General features: G+C 35.1%; 1 protein-coding gene across 3 annotated transcripts in view; it reads right to left on the reverse strand.

Moving 5' to 3' along the window:
• Nucleotides 1-22,454, reverse strand: part of LOC145671096 (anoctamin-7-like) — a 1,175,643-nt gene that overhangs the window by 460,783 nt on the left and 692,406 nt on the right. For 2 of the 3 annotated variants that reach the window (XM_081739857.1, XM_081739858.1), the window contains one exon: nt 4,526-4,741. In XM_081739857.1, the coding sequence (XP_081595983.1) occupies nt 4,526-4,741 (216 nt within the window). Of the gene's footprint in view, nt 1-4,525; nt 4,742-9,711; nt 10,021-22,454 lie in introns of all 3 variants that reach the window. The other variant, XM_081739856.1, reaches the window with a different exon arrangement.

Genomic DNA, 22,454 nt, shown 5'->3' on the forward strand with positions numbered 1-22,454 from the left:
CTCAACAAAGGGGGATTATGAAGAAGGAAGTTGTTAATTTCTTAAAGTCAATAAAAAAGAATGGAAAAGAATTGAGTGAGAAGTTTTCACGGAAAGACTGATCGACTGTGAAAAGCCAATTGATGCCCCTATGACCCGAAACAAATACCAACTCTTCAACTGCAAGCATAAGAAATCAAATAAATCCAATACCTCCACAACAATGAAAACTTTGAAACGGGATCGAAGTGTATTCTTAATATTGTATATTCCTTGTTAGATTCGGCAGGGCGATATTGATGATTTTTTCTGCCATGAAAACCACATGTATCCTCCGATGCTTTCAGATGATGGATCGTTAAACTGTAAGGGAAAGTCTGACTTGATGAAATGTTTAGAGACCTTGCTTGCAACAGAAGATGATAGTGTCATTAATGTGTATGATGATCCTTGATGGTCCAGCTGTTGTGCACATGATTACGCCAGAGAAAAATGATTCCTTCCATGATTATTCACAAAAGATTATCAAGTACATTGCAAAACAGTTTCAGAAACCTGGTTTAAGCAGAATAGACATCGTATTTGATGTCTACAAGTAAGACAGCCTGAAGTTTTGCATTCGAGCTAAAAGAGGAAAGGAACTCGTCGTCGGGTTGAACTATTAAAGAGAACACCAACCAACTGGTCTGATTTCCTAAAAGAAGATGTAAACAAGCAAAAGCTTTTCCACTTGTTGGCTACCCAAATAGCATCCGGTTCATATGAAGGAGATGTAGTTATTTGGAGGAAGATGTTCTTTGCTCCTACTCAGATCCTTCAAGATATTCGTTGGAGAGTTACAGCCCTGCACACATGAAGGAGGTGATACCCGAATGTTTCTGCATGCTCTAGATGTGACTAATGTGACAGCCTTGCGTTCTCTTCATTCTGTTGATATTTTGCTTTTGTGCCTTAATATGTCACAATTACTCCAAATTTGATTGACTAAAACTGTCGACTTTGGTGAGAGCAATCTCACTGTCAGATTCGATTCTAGTGGAAATACTCGATCGAGAAGGTAGTAAATATTTTTTAAAGCGGTCGTCCTGATGGAAATTTGTTCTTTGTTTTCTGTAACACTAGTCAAATGCTTGGATGAAACCTTAGTCTCAAGCCCAAGCTTCTTCATTACGCTCAGGCTGCTTACTTTCCTAATTCTTTCTGAGTTATTGTGGTCACTGGATGAGGCCATTTCCTGGGCTAGGCCATAGCTAATAGAACAGCCCATAAAATATAGATCAAATCAAATAAAGGAACAACTTTCTTTTCTTACTCTTGATGAGCTTTGTTTTCTTTCTTTAAAAATATGTTTCTCTGTAACCGTACCACCCCAGTTAGTATTAAGAATTGTAGTAGAGATAACGTTCAAAATGTTAATTAATGTATTAATGCAGCTGTATGTGTATACAAAATACAAAATACAATATGCAGCCTCGAGCAGTAACACGTATCTTTATAATTAGTAATCCACTACTAAGTCTGCATAGGTTGTATAAGGAGCTATATCATTCATACAAACACAAAGGCGGATCCACGGGGAGGGTGAAAAGTCGTTCGTCCCTACCCAGCGGCACCATTAACAGTGTACTTTAGTAGTAATTTGTGGCAATTTCAGATTATCTAAGTAATTTTTCACTGCTAGCATCCCCAACCTCCCCCCTAAGAATCCATTCGCCCCTCAAGGAGTCCGTTCTGGATTCGCCCCTGCGCAAACATAATATACAACTCATTCAAGAGTACATTTTGTTGGCTTTTTAAAATTTTTATTTTAAATTATTGTCCTTTCTCATGACTACTTATGCAATTTTGTCCACATTTCCAGTGCAATTTCCAGTCATTACGCAAATACATTTATATACTTAATAGACTGTGGCTAGTTGAGGGCTTCGCCACTAGACCCCCGTTACTACGGCCTAGCTCCACAAAAGCCTCTAATCATAAACAATTTAAAAAGAAAAGTCTGGGGATTCGCTCTTAGACCCTCTGATATCTCATTTGATCGGCCTACAGCCCCATACCTCGTAAACCTACAACCATACCGAATCTCAGTTCAAATATCAAGTTGGATGTAATGACATTCCGGTATACCGAGATATACCGAATTTCAGTGCGAGTACGTGGGGGTTTTCCCTCCAGCCCACACATTTGTTCGGTCTACGGTCTCGCACATCATATGCCTGCAAACATAACGAATTTTTGTTCAAATAACAAGTTTCATTTCTCTAACATTCCAGGATTCCGAGATATAAAAATCTTTTCTTCCCGCCCCTTTTCTTCCCTTCTAGGCCTACATCAAAAAACGCTTAAGTACATATCTAATTACATATCTCCTAACCTTCAGAGGTTCCCAGATATCGACATGTTATTATAATAATTACAATCCTCACCCTCTTTCCTTTCCATCTCTGTTCTTTTCCTTTTTACTAAAACATCAAAAAACACTGAAACACATGTCAAATTATTTTCAATGAGAAATGCAAATACCAAATTTCAAATCTCTAACCTTAAAGGATTGAACATATTAATACAATAATTGTAATCCCCACTTAGTTTTTTCCTCGCCCTTTTTCTTCCCTTCTGAGGCACATATAAAAAAAAAGTTCAAATACGTATCTAATTATTTTAAGTGAGGAGTCCAAATACCAAATTCCATGTTTCTAACCCTTTAAGTTTCCGAGATATAGGCATATTATTATATTAATTGCAATAATTGCAATTTCCGCCCCCTTTTTTTACTTTCTACATCTTCCCTGCCCCTTCTAATTTAAATATCAAAGAACACTTAAACAAGTGTCAAATTATTTCCAATGAGAAACCCAAATGCCAAATTTGAAGTATCTAACGTCAAGAATCTCGGAGATATGGCCATTTTATTGAAATATTTTCTACCCCATTTCCCCCTTCCTCGTCGAATTTCTCAAAGTCCTTCCTTAGTAGTATCCTACGTTACAAATCCTATATACTGTCCAAATTTCAAGTTTCTAGCTTAAGCGATTTGGCCTGTACGGTGATTTGTCACTCACTCACTCAGTCACTCAGGGCATTGTCCTTTTTATATAGACAGATTTAAGATTTTATGGGAAAGCCATGGATTTTGTTCTATGGCCGCCAGTGTCTTAGAAATATAATAGCTTTGCTATAAACTTTAAGCAATCAACTGACTGATCTGCGTCTATATGTATTATGTAAAATACCGCTTACGATGTTTATTTTGCTCGTAATAAAAAAAATAGAAATGATGATGAAAATTCAAAGACATCCATGATTTTAGAGTAATGCTGCAGGAGTTCAGATCATTGGATTAATCATAAGAGCAGTCTGTATAAGATAGACTACATTAATTTCCAATGTGGGACAAAGAAAATATGCAGCATTACTATGCAGTTTTTCAACGTTATAACTCAATCTGAAAATATTATCAGAGGTCTCACTCACAATCGAATTTTAATCCTAACTCGATTAATATATAACAAAAGGCAGACCTATACAACTACTGACTTGAGATGAAAGTGGCATACTCGCAGTGCGTTAAAAGATATACTAAAGACTAAATGATGGAGTGTGCGCAACAGTGGTCTAACACCGAAAAATGTGAAAATGAGATTTTGATGTAATCTCTTCATTTAAATTGAATTGTCTTCCCACTGAGTTAGATAAAAATTCACGTAGTAAATTTTATACATATGGATATTTTAGTTCTGGGTCTGAATCTAAGGCCTAAAATATTCAAAACAGGAGTCCGAATCTGAACTTCGAAATTTCGGATCTGGATTCAGGAACCGGATATCCGGATCCGGATCCAAGATCCGAAATTTCGGATCCGGATCCAGGAACCGGATATCTGGATCCGGATCCGTCTGGCCATCCCTAATATATATTCGGGCAATAAAACAAGAAAAAATGTTTATATGACATATAGTCCGGAAATGGACAGGGGCGGTGATAGAAGGTTTCGAATGTAGGGGGTAAAGAACATCACACCTGCCAGCGGAATAATGTTAGGAGCTAGGAAGGTGGTTCAAAAAGATATAAAATTCATATCGGCTCGACATATTAAACGCATGTTACATAACTGCACCAGAGATTCTCCATACGTCATTTAGGGATTCACCGAATGTCTAAACGGCGGGATAATGGAACGGTGAAGTAAAGATGGATACCAAACAGAAAAAAGTTGTTATCCATGGTACGATTGCACGCACATGTACAACGGGAGTCGAAGCAAAGATCCCTTAACATGGCTGCATAATCTCAGCTGGAAACTATAAAAAAGTCTAATTTGTGATACTAAAGAGAAAAAGAAGAGATTAAATTGATTGAATTCATAGAAAGATATTTCGCAAGCTTACCCACAAAATGGTTGACGTTACTATATTGAATAATACCTTTTCACTAGAGAAATATGTACTAAAATTCTATAAAATACATGCATTCATCTTTTTCGTGTCAATATAATTGCTTGTCTGGGGTTATCTGTATGAATATATGAGTAGAAGATTGTACTTACCTCTTCCATGTCGAGTCCAACTCTCCGAAGATTGGACATAAACCTTTGTCTCCACATCTCATGTTTTCCAGCACGCTTGTCCGCACAGCTTTTCCGGGAAGACTCTTCGTACACCAGCACGAAATCTATTTTCCGGCGGCCGTCCCGGAAAAACGTGGTGCTGTCCTCTACGGGGGATGCTCGCATTGTGATGCCCAAATCGGAGTCCTCGTCCTCCTGGTAAAAAGTAACGAACAACAGCGTTATTATGGATTATAAAATATCTTGTATGACTTAGAAATATATTCTCTGATTTTAGAAATGAAATAATTAGGGTTACTTATTAGACAAGACTTGAAGATTATCTCGTTTGGTCTTGGCCCATTGACATTCTCGTCTCAGAAAGGTGATATCTCGTCTCGAAAAGTGTATCTGTTTGAATTAAAAAAGCTGTTTCCTCTTGTCTCATGAGAAATCCTAATGACAAAGTGAACAGAGTCGCCAATAATTTTAACCGGCAAAACTTTTTTTAAAAATTTCTTCTCTCCCAATCAGAGATGAAGTAAAGGCAAAGTAGGCAGGAGTGAATCTTTTTGTACTACTTTTCTGAATGGGACGATGCTTCAACTGACTACCAGCTAGGCTTTCCTGTGTAACTTTCAAAATGGAGAGATGTTGACTAAACTTTGGGAGAGGTACATGCTTACTGTTGTCGACTGTAGCTAAATGTTAGGATTCGGAATTAGATTTCTAGGCTTTCGACATTTATGGCCATATTAGCCCGTTACGTATAAGGGATGACGTCTCTCGGTGATCACACTATCCGAGGAAAGGGAAGGAAGGAAGTAAACGGCCTGGGACCTGTATTAGGTACCATTCCGGCATTTGCCTGATGTAAATGAGAAAAACCCAGAAAAAACTTACTCAGAATGGCTGGCCTAAAAAAGCTTTTACAATTTTTCGACCAAGTGTCCAGACCTGGAATCCAACCCAGGACCAATCGCACCAAAGACGAGAGCGTTGGCGGCTATGCTACGCGGTGCCAGTCACTAGCCAAATATGAGGCAAGATAGCGTCATCAGGAATTAAGCTTTGGGACTTTATTGCGTTTATAAAATAAGTATTTCCTCTTATTCAGATGATGGAAAGCATGGTAGCTCAGTGGTGAAGCTCTCTTACCTCTAGTTAAATCCCAGGCCGTCTAAATTTGTTGTGGACAAATATAGTGTCTGTGAATTTTTTCGGGTCCCTCCAGTTACAATCTTATTTTACCAATTATTTCATAATCATTAGTATCCTTTAGCCTACAGAGCACATGCATGGGACGTAAAACTAAAAATTCAATTCAATTCATTTCTATTCATATGATGAGTGTCATAAATCTATTCTTACGTTATGTTTGTTAATTATGAGGCAAAACATTGAACATAAATTTACTTTACGTACAAATTTATCTTGCAATTCTTACTCTGTAGCGGTTATTATCCAAAGTTTTTAACTCCACAAAGTAACGAGATTCGAACCCACGAATCATATTTCCACCCTAATAATTTAGATCGCTCAAAAATGTCTTCAAGTTATCAATGCATCTTGACATACTTGCATCTAATATCTCAACAAGTGTGCAGAAATTTTTCTAAAATAATTCATTTACATCAAGTTTTCATTTCAAAGTATTATTAACAGATTATTTTATCGTGACTGTACTTCTAGTAAACGTCTACGGTAATACGTACAGTAACATCTTTAGGACTGATCGCTCAAATGTTTATATTTGTATTTATTCTATACTGAACTTTAATTACAATACATACTGAAATTGCTATATGAAAAAAGTGTACAGGTACTTATTTATTGCGGTCATATATAAAGACATGCACAAGTAGATTTCGTTTTATTCTTATGTAGAACATGAAAGTAATTCATTTATGTTCCTAGTAGATACGTCTTAAATTTCCTATTTGAGATTTATTTGAAATGTTCAGTTACAAAAAAATCTCAGTTCTTTATTTTGACGTTTCCAACTCAGAGCTCTGTGAGCTAATAATTTGTTATTCATAATACTAAAATAGGGACCCAGACAACCACAAGAAGCCAGTTCATTTGGGATCGAAGTCATTACACCATTTCATTGTAACTTTCTTCAAATACACGAACAGTATTGTCAGTTTTTTTGTTGCTTATGCGTTTGTAATATTGTGACATCAATTACTTGGTCTGAAAGCATTATCATGCTCTGCAGTAGAGTATCTTTTAGTTGCTATAGTTTGCTTTTCTATGTGCTCGTTATCAGATAACTCCTCAGTTATATTCATTTTATAACTATAAGCATAATTATATCCAGCTAACATATTTTCCAATATACCTTACAGAGAAATGTCCTATAATTATTAACGATTGATTGTAATAATACTCTTTTCATTTTATATACCTTTTATAGAAAAAGAAATCATTTTAACTTACAATATAAACTTAGAACATTTAATATTATTAAGTAATCATACTGTAATAAATAACGGTGAATTGAAAAGTGTTGACAAAGCAGATCTCATTACATGACAATATGATGCGAAAAATTTGTTCATGAACAAATATAGTGAATTTCAATATTCAGATTTAGAAAAATTACGTGCAGAAATGTGGCACAAGAATGAAAACAAAACCACATATTGAATAACAAAACACTTACTGTTGAAATTGGTGATCCACACCGTAACACAGAATGAGGACAAAATATTAACTAAACCGTCAAATGAAGTAACTTTATTAGTATAATGTTAGTGAACTATTCTCTTTTTTTAAAAAAAAAAAAAAATAAATACGATACTTGCACACATGTAAGACAAATTTCATTCCAGTGACACATTAATATGCATTCAGTCAAGTAAATATGCATTTTCATGTGATAAAATGTTGAGTGCTAAATGATTATATTTGAAAAATATTAAATTTCGTCTTTTATTTCAACCTATCATTTTGTGGATTTCAAAATGCGATAGACAATTGTATGACTTAATTAGAAACACTGTAGACCATACCCACATTTTATGATCACAAGGAGATCTTGACAATAAGTGGATATTGGAAACGAAAAGAACCCAGTTTACACATAGTGCATCATATTTTTTTTTCGATGAACTTGCTGATCTATGAGTGCTCTAAAGGAAATTTATAATTAGAACTATAATACGAATAATAAACGACGCATTATAAATTATAGTGGTGGGTCGATGCTTATTTTTCTGAACTAGTAGTTAAATAATTCCTTGGTTTAATTTTAAATATTTTATACAGTATAGCAGTCATATTTCGAACATGTCACCTAATATTCTAATCCATTAAACGAACATAGTACAAAGAAAATTACGGTATGAATGAACTGTTACGAATTTAGTATGTAAAATTGGGTAGTTCTGGATTGAAATACCGCAAGCAGCCATCGTAAGTAGGAACTTTTCAACATTTTCCATTTATTTCACTTGTTGAATTTGGGATGGTCAGATATTGATCGTTCTTTTCCACTTTTACATACTCATTTGAGAGAATACGGAAGGTCAGAATGCCCATCAGAAATTCTTAAGGCCATTCTAGTAAAACGTAATTTTGAAGGCTCTAATGAAAATGTCCTTTTAAACGGAAATACTGATCTCATGAAATATTTTTCAAAAGATATTGCTCTTAATATCTTTGAAATTAAGAGGTACTTTCTGAGAATCTCTGATTCCAAAATTTTAAAAACGATATTTACCAGAACTATATATTAAGTCGAAGTAGTACCTCGTTTCTTTTTTAAAAATAAATAAGCTAAAACTCCGAGTTCCTACTTGATTGCTAGGTTAGGGGGGAGTTAGCACAGAAAATTCTTACTAAAAATCCATCGCAATGTTTATTTTGTTACTAAAATTTAAGTTTCTGCAAGATGTACTAAATATAAGTAATCCTAATGACAGTACCTTAATTTCTTCCTAGAAACTGAGTTATGGGTATGTGGATGAACTACATTATTATAAGAATTAACATTGCCTTCAATAATAACAAGCAACTGAAGTTAGTTATTGTAGCCACTGTTGCAAGCGTAAGTCGTAAGAAAGTAGCTAAAAATGATTGAACTTTCTTCAAATTATGGCTAAATTTATAGATAGAATTTAATATTGAGACAAGCACAATATTTCGTAACTTTTGCTGTATGTTCCCAAAGAATACTATAATATTCTTACTAACATTCTGAAATCAAACAGTTTTACCTTTAACTGACTTTATAAAATATTTACAGAAAAGTTTGGTAGCATCATTGAATTGAGATACTAAACATCCCTAGAATTCATCCTTCTTTCTAATTCTTGTAATAATGTTGGCGATATATCGGTGAACTATTGGTCTAGGATACTACTGAAAGTAATGTATATCCCGCCCTAGCCAAAAAATACCCTCGAAACACTAATTCACAATTTAACCAGTATAGTTGAAGGTGAAATAATCAAATTCATGATTTGCCGTTACACCATGTCAAGTAAGAGAGAATGAAACAAGAAAGACAGGATAAATTGGGAAGTAGGCAAGGGCGCCCCATGCTATAGTTTCCAAGGGGAGGGCAAGTATAAGCGACGTTTCAAATATAGTTTCAAATTTTGCTGTAACTAATGTAACAATACTATTGGATTTTCGATATTCTGAAGTACAATTTTCCTCTAGAGAGGCAATTGCCCTACCTTGTCCCCCCTGATGGGCGCCCTTGGAAGTAGGGACTAGTCTACAACGAGCAGAAGAAAGTCGCATTTTGTTTAATTTTTATCTGTATTTTTTACAGAAAGTTTGGTTGACAAAAATGTTCAATTACCGACTAGAAATTGGCATAATTTTGAGAGTAAAATTGACCAGAATTATATCTAATAGCTACATCAAATTTTTATTGGCTAAACACCAAGTGAAAATGACTAGATTTAGCTATAAAATAGCTGAATTGGGAACACTGATTGTGAGTAGAAATTGTGCAAACAGAACGAAGTGCCAGTTTACTTTGTAAGAAATATGAAAGTTTAAATAGCATCACAAGTGAACATCAATTCAATGTGTTTTGATTTAAACAATGTGCATAATGTCAAAGTAAAACTTTTTTTTTTAAGTGTGAAAACTCACAAGATAAAGTTTGTGTTATTGTGAAATATTTTTGACTTAGAAAGAAAAAAAAGAACACTAGTGCTACCTACCGATGAGTTGTCGTCGGAGTCAGATTCAACATACAACGGATGAAAGTCCTGCATTTCGAGTTTCACACCAGATGGTGACGTATTTTTGTCACTGAATTTTCTTCCTTTCTTTTTGTTATGGTGCTCTGGTGCTGCAAGTTGAGACTTGTTTTCGTTCACCGCCGCTTCTTCATTATTATTACTCCCTTCGCTTTTGCTATCGTCATCGCTCTGCAAAGAGTTACGCTTGTTGCTACCTGCACAAGTGTCATCTTTTATCCGACAATCTCTTTCGTCTTTGTGTTGCTGTTCTTGCTCTTCTGATGTTACCTATTCAAGTAAAAATATTTTCGCAACCTAAGCAATTATGTTTATAATACTACGTATTTTAGTGTAATAAGGGACTACGTTGAAAATGTGTGCCGTGTTGCGATTCGTGTAGCAATTGGATATAAATTCCTTTGTCAAATCACGAATCCGCTCCACGAGTACAAACTTTGATTCCACAAGATAGCAGAGAATTCGAAGGGATCACAGGCCTACATCTTGTTGATTACCACTGTAGATGAAGCTTTCTTCGTCAGACTGCTTTAGTTTGCAATGCATTCCTGTCATTTATTGGTGGATAAGTTTATAGATAATCCCCTTAAGAATCAATGCTCGCAAATAAAACTATGAGACGGATTTATTTGAAATTTTCCAAACGGAGAAAAACAGATATGATATGTAATAGAGGTAGGTTATTCTGCGAGAAACCCATGCTGGTATTTCTTATGCATTACGTAATAACGTAGTCTTGTTAAGTGTAACATTAAAAGACTTGGATTGTCTTAGTTGAATACTCATAATACCATTCCATATTTTAATTTATTCTGTTTTGTGTTGAATGTTAGAGAAACATGCATTATTGTTTTAACTAGTTGTGTTACTCACAGTGTATGCCAAATGATTCAGTTTGGTTTGTCACAATGTACTGTATACAACATGAAAATTGATGTTTGAATCTTTTAATGGCTCAAAAATGTAAATTCCCCTGCCATCATCTGCCTGTCAATCCGCATTTTTTCCCTGCCCATCAGTGGCGGATTTAACGGGTAGACCAGGTAGGCACGGGTCTACCCAAAAATTTTGAAAAATATATAAACGCTAAGAGATACAACAAAGAGTAAGAGTAAATTCCACTATTTATATTAATAGTAGATAATTATTTAACAAACAGCATCAACCACTACTGCAAAAGTAATTTCCTACTGTTATTAACCAATCAAATATGCATATGTATTCATAAGCGAGGGAGCGGGCCTACTCAAAATTAAAATCCTAAACCCGCAATGCTGCCCACCACTCCCCGCATATAAACTAAGACGTACTTAAGAAGATATTCGAGGCAAAAGTACAACTTTAAATTATCCGCTGCAACCAATCTTCACTTAACTCTAGAATTTATGTACCCCTCCATTCTCCACTCAAAATTTTAAGGGGCGCTATAGCAACTGATGCTTATTATATTTAAGATTTAAATATATTCTCAATTAATATTGAAATTGGTTTTAGTAGAGATATATTAGAATGGATATAGCATATATTCTTGGGAAACAATTGGTTGCAGAAATGCTTATTTCTACCACTTCCCGGTTTGAATATAAGACATCAATTTCTTCGGACCAATGAAGAATTACCTGGATGGTCACCGCTTCTAGGATGTGGAGGAGTTCCATAAGGAGGTTACCAAATGCCTATCACACGAATCTCGAATATCTTTCACTGCTAGGTTTGAGGATCTCATGAAACATTGGGTCAAGTTCCTATACGTACATGATCATTACGGGTGGTTACGTTGAGAAATACATGTGAACTTAAATTTCATCACACAATTCTTATGCTTTTTATCCATACTACTCTGGGAGTTAGAAATTGGCTTGACCTGTATAGTTTTGTCATTATGAAACATTTCCACATTATTATTTTTTCACAAAATTCACAAATTCTACAATATTGTTAGTTGTGAACGAAAACAAATTTTCCAAAAATGAGATATGTAATAAATAGATCTTGTTGAGCTGAACAGAACGGTACATGATCTATGTTAGTATCAAGAATCATGTATGTTTTAAGAGGAAATCGAGACAAATTCTTTCTAACAACGCCATCTATTAAGATGAAATTGATACTAAATTAACTCTTCATCAATTTTTTCAGTATCACGCTAGCAGAACTACAGTACGCTCGTAGACGAGTTATTCAGATATAACCAAAAAATATCGTTAACGCTAAAACTTCAGTTTCTGTTGAATTGAAGTATTGTTTAAAGATGACAAATGAACAAGAACATAATTATATTGAGATATAACCAAAAAATGTCGTTAACGCCAAAACTTCAGTTTCTGTTGAATTGAAGTATTGTTTAAAGATGACAAATGAATAAGAACATAATTATATTGAGATATAACCAAAAAATGTCGTTAACGCTAAAACTTCAGTTTATGTTGAATTGAAGTATTGTTTAAAGATGACAAATGAATAAGAACATAATTATATTGAGATATAAAAAAATGTCGTTAACGCCAAAACTTCAGTTTCTGTTGAAGTATTGTTTAAAGATGACAGATGAATAAGAAAATAATTATATTGAGATAAACAAAATGACACACCAGAAGATAAACTTTATGCATGGGTTTCGAGAAAATCGAGAAAAACCAACGGTAAAAGTGGATCTGAAAAGGTAGAGGGACGCATGACGTCACTCCGTTCCACGTGCCTATCTTTGCCCATTGTAATTTTTAGGAAGTGGAGGGACGCCATAGATACTTTCCAGAAGTAGGGGAATGGCATCCTCATGCCTTCACCTTCTCTTTACATCCTGAGAAAAACGAATTTTTGTGGCGTTGAAAGCATGTCGTTTGTGGCTGATCTCACGCAGTTGATGCATTTTGTTCTACTGGAATAGATTATTTCCTATGTATTTGTCTACGGCAGTGGCGTATTTAGGATTTTGTTTAGGGGGGTTGCTGTACACAACACGTCAATAAGCACTTATATTTTTCCTTTTTGGTGCCGACAAATTTTAATGAAGTTTTACATATTACAAATTTATTTCGGGGGGCTTGAGCTTAGCTTAGCCACCCCCTAAATACGCCACTGGTGTACGGTATACATTGTCAAGTAGAAAACGCGAATTATTGTCGTCCTATTTCTCTTAATAGTGACAAACATACACTACTTATATACCTAAATCTATCACCACTGCGTTACCAATCTTCATTATTTACCTTATAAAAAAAAGATATGTGAAATCAAACGCGTAGTTCATCTGGAAGCTTTGAACTTTTGTATTTGAACAGTGGGCTGATATTGATCAGAAACTTGCGACTGTTCTACGCTGACTGCGGATATCGGATTCCCCATTCTGTCTCCTTCCTTTTTTTATATATATATATCTTCTTTCTAATTTCTTCTTCCTATTCTTCTCATTTTTGTGTATAAGAAGTATTTGAAGATCATCAAGGAATCCGTTTTCCCTCTCCAAGACTAACGATAAACATCGTCTGTTGAATTCAATGCCGCCTTTGTGTGTGTGTGAACAATATGTGCAGTTTCTGCTCAAGAGAGGGCTATACCAGTCTTTATTACTTTATAGTTAAGGTATCATTAGTCACTGCTTTTATATTTATGATTTAGTTAACTACATTTTTAATCTAAAAATATCTCTCAGGTGATAGAAATAAAAGAAAACACACTATCTCTACGTAAATAATTTATCTTAATTAACAACTAACACATCAAACATTTGCCTAAAATTACTATAACTGCTAATTATAGTAATTTTAGGCAAATATTTGTTGTGGTAGTGATTTTATATAATCATTTTATATAATTGTGAAATTTTGATGTGTTACCAAGAAGTTAGCATGTTTTTCCCACCAGATTAATGACTTGAAACCACGAGAACCAGCAAAATAATTTAAAATTTAAGACACCTTAGAAATCCCACTAGACGTGGATATGAAAAGCGAAAATGATAGATTCCTTTAACAAATTCTGATTTCTTGAGGTTTCAACTATAGTATTGTGTGTGTATATATATAGTACAGTACATATACTGGCGTGAAGCAGTGTGAAAGCTATTTCTTCGTTTACAGTCACTTGATAGAGCAGATGTCAGAAGTTCAATAGAGTGTCAAACATATTTTATATAAATCACATGCATGATGTCCCCTATTAATGTTTGAAAACACATCATTGTTGATTCCCATCATTACACTCGCATTGTCTATACAACACCATATTCAATTCATCAAATGTTTATTTTACAGCTGCTGCAATACGCGGGCAGCACAACAATTCTTTTTTCTTTATTGCTATTTTCATTTAATTGCGTCAGGCAGAATTTTCAACAGAGGTCGCTTGTTTGCCTATATTAGTAACAGTGGCGGATCTAGAAGGTAAAAACTGGGGGGGCAGCCAGTACCCAGACTATGATAGGTATATATAAACTTTCAAAAGTATATAAATAATAGCTCAAATTATTTTGTCACTGAAAAACTGGGGGCTAGGCCCCCGGCCTAGATCCGCCACTGATTAGTAACGTCATATTCAATATCTAGATAATATTTGAATAATTCTGATTGGTTCGTTGAAAAGAGTGGAAGCGGGATCGGTGAGCCAGACTTCACAAATCAAATGTCAGTTCGCTATTAAAAGTAAACTACGTAACTTCCAAAAATAACTCACAACACACTAGATTTTTCTACTGGCCACCAGAGTAAAACATTCTTCATTAAACAAGCATTCAAAACCAACAGATTTAATACACTGTATACTGATACTGGTATATTAATAGTTCGGATTTTCTTCAAGGATTGTATTGATATAGGGATCTTGTTTCCTTTTGAAGTTTTGTATAGTTCGTATTCCGAAATTTGATCAAAATGAACACAAATTGTTTCGAACATTGTGATATTTAGATCAAATTTCAATTATCAGACATCTATCTTCATTGTGTTCATTGTACATCTTACATTGTATGAAAGACATATAATGTACATAGTGCATTCAGTAGGTTTCGATAGTACATCGAAATAAAATACTTTACGATACCAGAAAAATACATTAGCAAGCTAATTTTCTACATACAGTTCTTTCCACGCCACGCGCTCTCAGGACAGGTCATAGAAACTCTGGAACGCCTGACGCAAATTATTCAGCATCATCGTCACATTCTTAATCGTTGCCAGTGTTGAATGAATGGAGCATAATGCTGGAATCAAGTTTTGTGTTAAAATGCGGTTAAACAGCAACCGAAATGTAGAGAATAATGCTGAATGCGTATGGACACGTTTTAGCACTGGCCACACCAATTTTCTTGTGCGTCAATTTATAGCCAAAAGAAGGGTCATAATCCTGGAACAGCCCCGTAGTCGTTTTATTTGGCCCAGTGGACTTCATGCTATTCTCTAAGGTCAACTCTGTCCTCAAATGGGAGCGTCTTGAGGGTGTTGCATCGATTAAAATCGAGAATGTGATGGTAGTGTTGAATAGCACAACAGAGGACAATTTTTCCTAAGGCATTCTAGATCCCCTACGACCAGTTCTGCAAATGTGTGGCATCTCTATATATATAGAATATTAACGTGGTAATAAATGTTTGTGGCATTGTTAAGCGTATTATTTTCAGGTAGTCTCGGAATTTATTGAGCACACTGTTTATGTTGAAATTGAAAATGAAACAGAAAATTCTTTTTGCATCTTCTATTCAGTTACATGGCTAAATACAGTAAGTTGATTGAAACTATTTGTTTCCTTTCTGCATCGATGCTAGTATATGATATGCACCCAGTCCTCTTCATAGTCCCTAGCACTTACCTTGCGGTGCCTAGTCCCCTAATTTCATACCATGTTGAATATCAGGGACATCTACGCTTTTTAGCGTAATGGCTTAATATGGGGATTTATATTTCTTCTTTCTTTGAAACGAACTGGAAATTTAATGGTTTAATTTCACTGATTTCTCTTCCAAATCTATTTACGACTAAATGTCCCTTATTTCGTGAAAAGTAAGTTTTGTAATTTTAATACTTGATAGTCAAGTTTAACGTAAGTAACAATAAATGTATGTATATTTCAAATTCACTTTAAAGGAGCAAGATACATTTAAGTAGAAAATTTAGAAAAGAAATCAGTGAAATCAGATCATTAAAATTTTTACTTCGTTTCAAATAAAAGAAAAATAGTTTCTCATATACGGTAGTAAACCGATGTGATAAAATATGTCGTAGTTACTCAACACCAATAAAGAGGGATACGAACCGTTGCTCAGGTTTGTATATGAGGTGAGCGTTCCTACCGGGAATCGAATATCGACCACGTGCATAGAAATACGCGCATTATTTACTTACAGTGCTATACCTAGCGTTAACAGCGCCTAGGACAGTTGTCGCCAAACCGTCGGTAGCGAGCTACTTGTAGCTCGCGGGGACATTTTCAGTAGATCACCTTAACGCTCTGGTGGCTAATCTTGTTTCCTTCACTGAGCTGATGCTAATAACAGAGGACGGTGACAACAGCAGCTTGTTTCTCCAGCGCAACTGCCATTCTCAGCCTCATCTCATAGTTGATTGTATACGCGTGGGGTTGTGCACGTTATGTTTTTCGTGTGTGTATTAGACATTTGCTAACTTGGGTTGTTTGATTTCATATTCTTTTGGTTGATACTCACAGTAGAATTTAAAAACGGCGCGGTAGCTCAGAAGTTTCATAAGTTTGACTGGCCTAAGGGAAGAGCGGAAACTGCGCTCTTATCTTTTTTTTTCCTTTCCCCATCGCCACATTCACATCATATCAATTATTTTTCCTTCCTACTTCTTTGTTTGTGACTTGACTGTGAAGAAGAAAGAAAAAACGAAAGCATCATTATTCAAGCTGTTATTAAATTTTTCGCAGTCGTTTTACAAGATTCAACAGCTTAGACGAAAATGCATGTCTTGAACCATGGATGCTTTTAAGTCCCAAAGAATTGATATCGCTTATTGATTAATTTTACAGTTCTCAATCACATGGATATGCCGCCTTTGGCCCGATAGTGATCCGCACTTAAAGCTTCAAGCCAATCGTGGGCCGACAATAATCCGATATATTAGGCGAGAAAATGAAGACATAATAGCACTATTATGTGGCGAAAATAATATATTTCCGTTTGAATTCCCACAATTATGCCTATTAGGGTAAGGGGGACGGATAATTAAGGCAAGTGAATGATGATGAAAGAATTGGTGAAATGAGAGTGTCGGAGAAAACGAAGTACCCCGAGAAAACCCACAGACACGATGTTGTCCACCACGCATTTACTTGGCCGGGGAAAGAACCAGGGATCCCACTCACCAGAGGTAAGCACTCTACCACTGAGTCACCGTGCCCCCTTTTGTCTGGCGATTAGCAGACTGGGAATCACATCCTTATCTCCATACCCTGTACAGTCAATTTGATAAACTCTACAAGCCTTGAAATTGCTGTGACGTGAGTTACAATTAACATTCTATAGGCTATATTTACGTGACTGTTATGCATTAATATTATTACTGTAACGTTTGTCGAGGTTTCTGCATTTGTTTTCTTCGACGTTAGTGTCAACACGATAACACAAAGTGTTGATGTCCAGAAGGAACCCGAACTTTCAATTAGAATCTTCCAACGAAGAGAGTTTTTATGCACTTCCATGAAAATACGGTAAAGTGATGCATCATTATATTTCCATCTCTTCTTGTCTTGTGGTTATTCTATCATCTGTCGACATCTCACCGGATGTAACTTTCTATTTCTTTGAAAATTTTCAATTTCAACATCTCATTTTCGACCGAGTTCAAATCTCCGTCCGGAAACTCAGAGACTACTTTTTCGTTAGGCGTAATCTTTTAGATGCTTTATATACTAATGGTACTGTGGAAGCTCATCTTAGAATCCTGAAGCCTCTTTTCAGCTCGGTTGATCGAAGTCTTTAAAATTCAACGAAGTTAGAGATGTGCATAATTAATCAAACTTTGGAATAATTGTTTTGCAGCAATTCATATCCCATTGCTCTCGCTCTCATCATCTGCTATTACCTGAAGAATTGACAATGCTTCTGCAATGAGCTCAATGATGGGCTACACAGCCTCTATCCTTGCATTCACCTAGTTTCTGACTTCGATTTTATAGTAATGGGAATAGCAGTTTTTGGTTGTCGGAAGCGCTATGTAGAACAAATGAAGAAGGTGTAGAAGCCTTGTAGTACCAAAACTATTACCTTGAATGGATCCTGCTTTGCTGCATGTACAGTATACCCACCAACTATAATAAATGAATGTCACAGTTTACTAATATTATCACTGTCCTGCTATGAGAGTTGTCGTAACACATGGACCGAAAATCATTTATGTCAATTTCGACAGCCTTTTGTTAACGCAAAATGGTTTCAACCAAGTTGTCTGTATGCTTCAGCTTTATTTCTGTAAAACCCAAGAGAAACTCTCTAACGCGTACTGTGCTTTTCCCGTAACCAACTCCAACAAACTGTGCTACTTCTGACGTCTGATCATGGTGTGCTTGATTAGGAGTGGAGTCAAATGTAAAGAGATAGTAATTAGCTTTACAGATGCTTTTCAGATACCTTTACTGAGCAGGATGTCATTAGGTGAATGAATTCGTTCTAAATGCTGGGTCAAAGATAGATGTCGATCTAGGATATTGACTGCCTGCAGTAGGTGCTCTTTCAAAATTGAATAGTAAATGAAAGCAAATTCAGCAAGACTACGATATTACTTACGTTTGAGCTGTTATTAGCCTGAAGTGATTTCATTTGTCCCCATACAACTAAGTTTGGTGTCGCAATGAACTTTACCCAATGAATAATAATGTGTTTAATACAGCAAACAACTTTCCCTTTTCCCTTGAAATATGTCTGTATACACGACTCCAAAAATGCATTACCACCTGCAATTATCTTTTTCCTGCAATAATAGGCAACCCATAAATCTCGGTCGTTCTGTTGGTTGAGAATTCGAAAGGCGTTTGACGAAACCTCAATTCTGTTACAAATATATCAGTGTGACAAACTGCAAAAAACAGAATGAAGTAAATTTTTAAGAATAACAGTTTTACTATTGTGAGCGAAATGGATGACACAAAAAGTTACAAAATCATCTTACTTAAGCAGTCGAAACAAGATGAATGGTAAGGAAAAAAATCAGAGGAAATCAGTTTCTTTCCCTTTTCAACAAAACTCGTAAATAAAAAAATAGGTTACATAATGTATAGGTTTAATATAAACGCCTAACAGCACAGGAAACGGAGAGACAAACACAGACTAAGGGACACCATTAGCGTAGTAGATTTGCGGGCCTCCCATGCAAGATAAACGGACGGAACCCTACTGGTAAAGCGAATTATTATTATTATTATTATTATTATTATTATTATTATTATTATTATTATTATTATTATTATTATTATTATTATTATTATTTTTGTGGAAAACTCGTTTAATTTTCCAATCTCTGATTCTGCCTAAGTGCATGTCTGCATATAGCGGCCATGTGTGCAGTTTTTGTCAATGAGCGGTCTCAAAGGCCAAATGGGATGAAAATCTCAGAGAGAGAGGAACAAAAATACTTTCTTATGATAAATTCTAGGTCAGTTTTTCGGGAAGAGAAAAGTTTTGGCGCCTAAGAAATTACAGTATATAATATTGCAAATTTGCAAAGTGGATTTATTTACATTGCTATTCGTGGTAATAAAGAAATTGTCATTGGAAGACATTATTATAAAAATTAAGTTTCGTTTCGTCATCCGTCTTAGGGCCCCTATGCTTCGCCCGCACAAGACCGATATCGCAAATTTAGGATATGGATATATCGATGTTGATATATTTCCGATATCGAATGTTGATATTTGTAAATATCGGTATCGACGATATCGATATATCGACATATCGCATGGGCCTAGATCCGAGGAATGATGCTTGAAATATACTGGAAACAATAATCAAAATCTAAATATGTTCTTGCATTTCGTATCCAACGTTGCGGAGGAAAAGGGTGAACCCGAACAAACATTTTAAGAAAAAAAATTGTTAAAATAAAAGTAGTTATACTTCCCCCTTAATGAGAAACTATTACTGTAATTTATCTTTTACCTCTGTTTCTGATTGTCATCAGAAATCAGCGACAGTACACATAATTTACATAGTAAACCAATATACTCTATAATTTTTCGCAACTAAGCAAATCGGAAGATGAAATTCTTGTGAAAATAAAGTAGAATGTTCTACAAAGTAATCATAATTCATTGTCCTCATTTCTGTCAGTAATTTTGACACAGACTCAGAACTACAAGATTAATAGAACTAGAAATGGAAAATTTAATTCCTTTTTCTCTTACACTAAAAAGACATCTGCGTTTTCCTGAGATTGTCATTTTTTAGTATATAAGTCCGCTATTTCGGGCTAATTCTGGCTAGCGGGGTTTTGAGGTAATCGGTACCAGAAAGTGTAAAGTTTGTTGACTCTCAGATCTTGATAGTTTGTTAAAAGTGGTTTAACAATTCATGTCGTTATTTCTTCGTTACAAAATACTTCTGATTGACTATTCATGGTGAATTACTGAACTTGTACACTCCACATAAAGAAAGCGACAGCTAACACCTTGGAGTTAGGCAAACCAATATATACCTAATTATCCCATAATCGTCTCTGGTAGAGACCCCCAACTCCCTCCTGCTTTCCTCTCTCTCATATTAAAATCAGCAAAAACATGAGCATAATTCTAATTTCAAAATATACATGTATTAGTATCAATAAAATGAAAGAATGAAAATGAGACGAAACGAGATTCATAAGTTGATGTAGAGAGAAAATTAAACTTATCTCTATGAAAAATTGAAACCAATATATATATGTTAAAGTATAGAAGTGAGGCAAAGAGAGAAAAGGAAATAGAAGAAGACAAGAAAATGGAGCACAGGTAAATATATTGGATTTAATTTTTTATAGCCTCGTAGTAAGAAGAGAACCTAACATTATAAAGTTCAGTTTCCAGAAATCCAACAGTAATATAGGAATAATGTTTTTTTAATGATTTTTTCAGAACTATTCAAATAAATACGTAGATGATGTTTGAAAAATTCATTAAGTCACTTTCAAAATGAATACCAAACTTGGTGATCAAATTACTCAACTTCCATTGAAAGTGAAAAATTCCGAGGCACATCTACGATCATGCCAAAAGTTTAACACACACCCTGTTTTTCCAAGTGGTTCCGTTGTAAATTCGGCAGTGTTTATTAAACCTACAGATCTAAAATACATTATAATAAAACTAGTAGGTAGCGTATGTCATACCTTCCATTCCAGACTATTAATGCAAACTGAAGAAAAAGCGAAAAAGAAAATATAGAAAAAAACAGAAAAAATTGAATAAGTCATATTTTACTGGTAAATCAGAAAGAGCCTACATTAAAAGTCGAAATTGTACCATAATGAAAAGTTGCAAATGTTTAAAAGGAAAATTGGATGTTGGTTCCTTATAAAGGTAACAAATCTAGCATATTTCGCATTTCATATGTGGATAAAACAAATTGAAGAATTATAGGATGGAAACGAATTTTGTGTGAAATTAATACAAATAAAATCTGTTTCGAAATTACCCAAAAGGGGGCCATTTTCTAGTCATCTCTGAACATTTGTCTGTTCCGAATATCCACTCTCGGTTCCACTTATTGCGGATATAACATTGTAATTCACAATGATAGAATTAACACCCTAGAACTGAAACTGGTCATCGCAGTGACACAGTGATTCGATTGAGACTCGGCAACCCAAGGAAAAAAGAGACTATTTATTTAGTTGACATAGAGTTTGTATTTGTGTGAGAGAGAGAGAGAGAGAGAGAGAAAAGAGAAAGATGCAAGACATGATGAAATGTCAATAAAGATGGATAGAGAGAGAGAGAGAGAGAGAGAGAAAGAGACGAATATAAATATGAAAAATACTTATCATTACTCTGTATGATGAAGAATGCACACACTGTTTATTCGGATTCTCGCCTTGTAACTTCTGTAACCAATGTTGGTAGCGAATGTTTTAAGAGAAAAAATAGAACCTGATGATGATTCGAACCGAGATTTTCCGTTTGGAAATCTAGGACGGTACCAATTCTCCAATGGTTACTCTACCCGAAAAATATTTAACAAAAGGAATAGTGTTTTTAAGAACAATAACATGAAAAGTGGATACTACAGACCAATTAGGTATTTCGGATTGCCCTAGTAGCCCCCATAGTTATTATTTGCCACTTCCCAACCAACATTAGTAAATCATCTCTATCAGGATACAGGTGTTTGCCTCCACATTCTTACGGGTTGCTCGTTTAGTATCAGAAGTCACTCTTCGATTCTTCACGATCATTTTGTGAAAAAAAGACGTTTGTCTTGACCAGAATTCGAACCTACGCTTTGCATATATACTACTCCTGAGTTCAGGACATTATCCCCACTCTACGCTACCACCTGAAACTATAACTCAAATCTTACTAACTTCAGTTCTGTTTTTTGGAACGAACTGGCATCTTTCTGTAAGGTTACTTACACCAAACTACACGACGAAATTCATTCGTTCGAGGACCTGGAGACAAATTAGTGCCCACTAATAAACGAAATAACATACAACCAAGGAAAAATTACAGAAATAATAACGTAATATGCAGCAATTACGCCGTGCAAGTTCAAACCCATTGCC

The sequence above is a fragment of the Thermobia domestica genome, chromosome 15 (assembly GCF_964235325.1).
Source record: "Thermobia domestica chromosome 15, izTheDome1.hap1.1, whole genome shotgun sequence".
Taxonomy (NCBI): Eukaryota; Metazoa; Arthropoda; class Insecta; order Zygentoma; family Lepismatidae; genus Thermobia; species Thermobia domestica.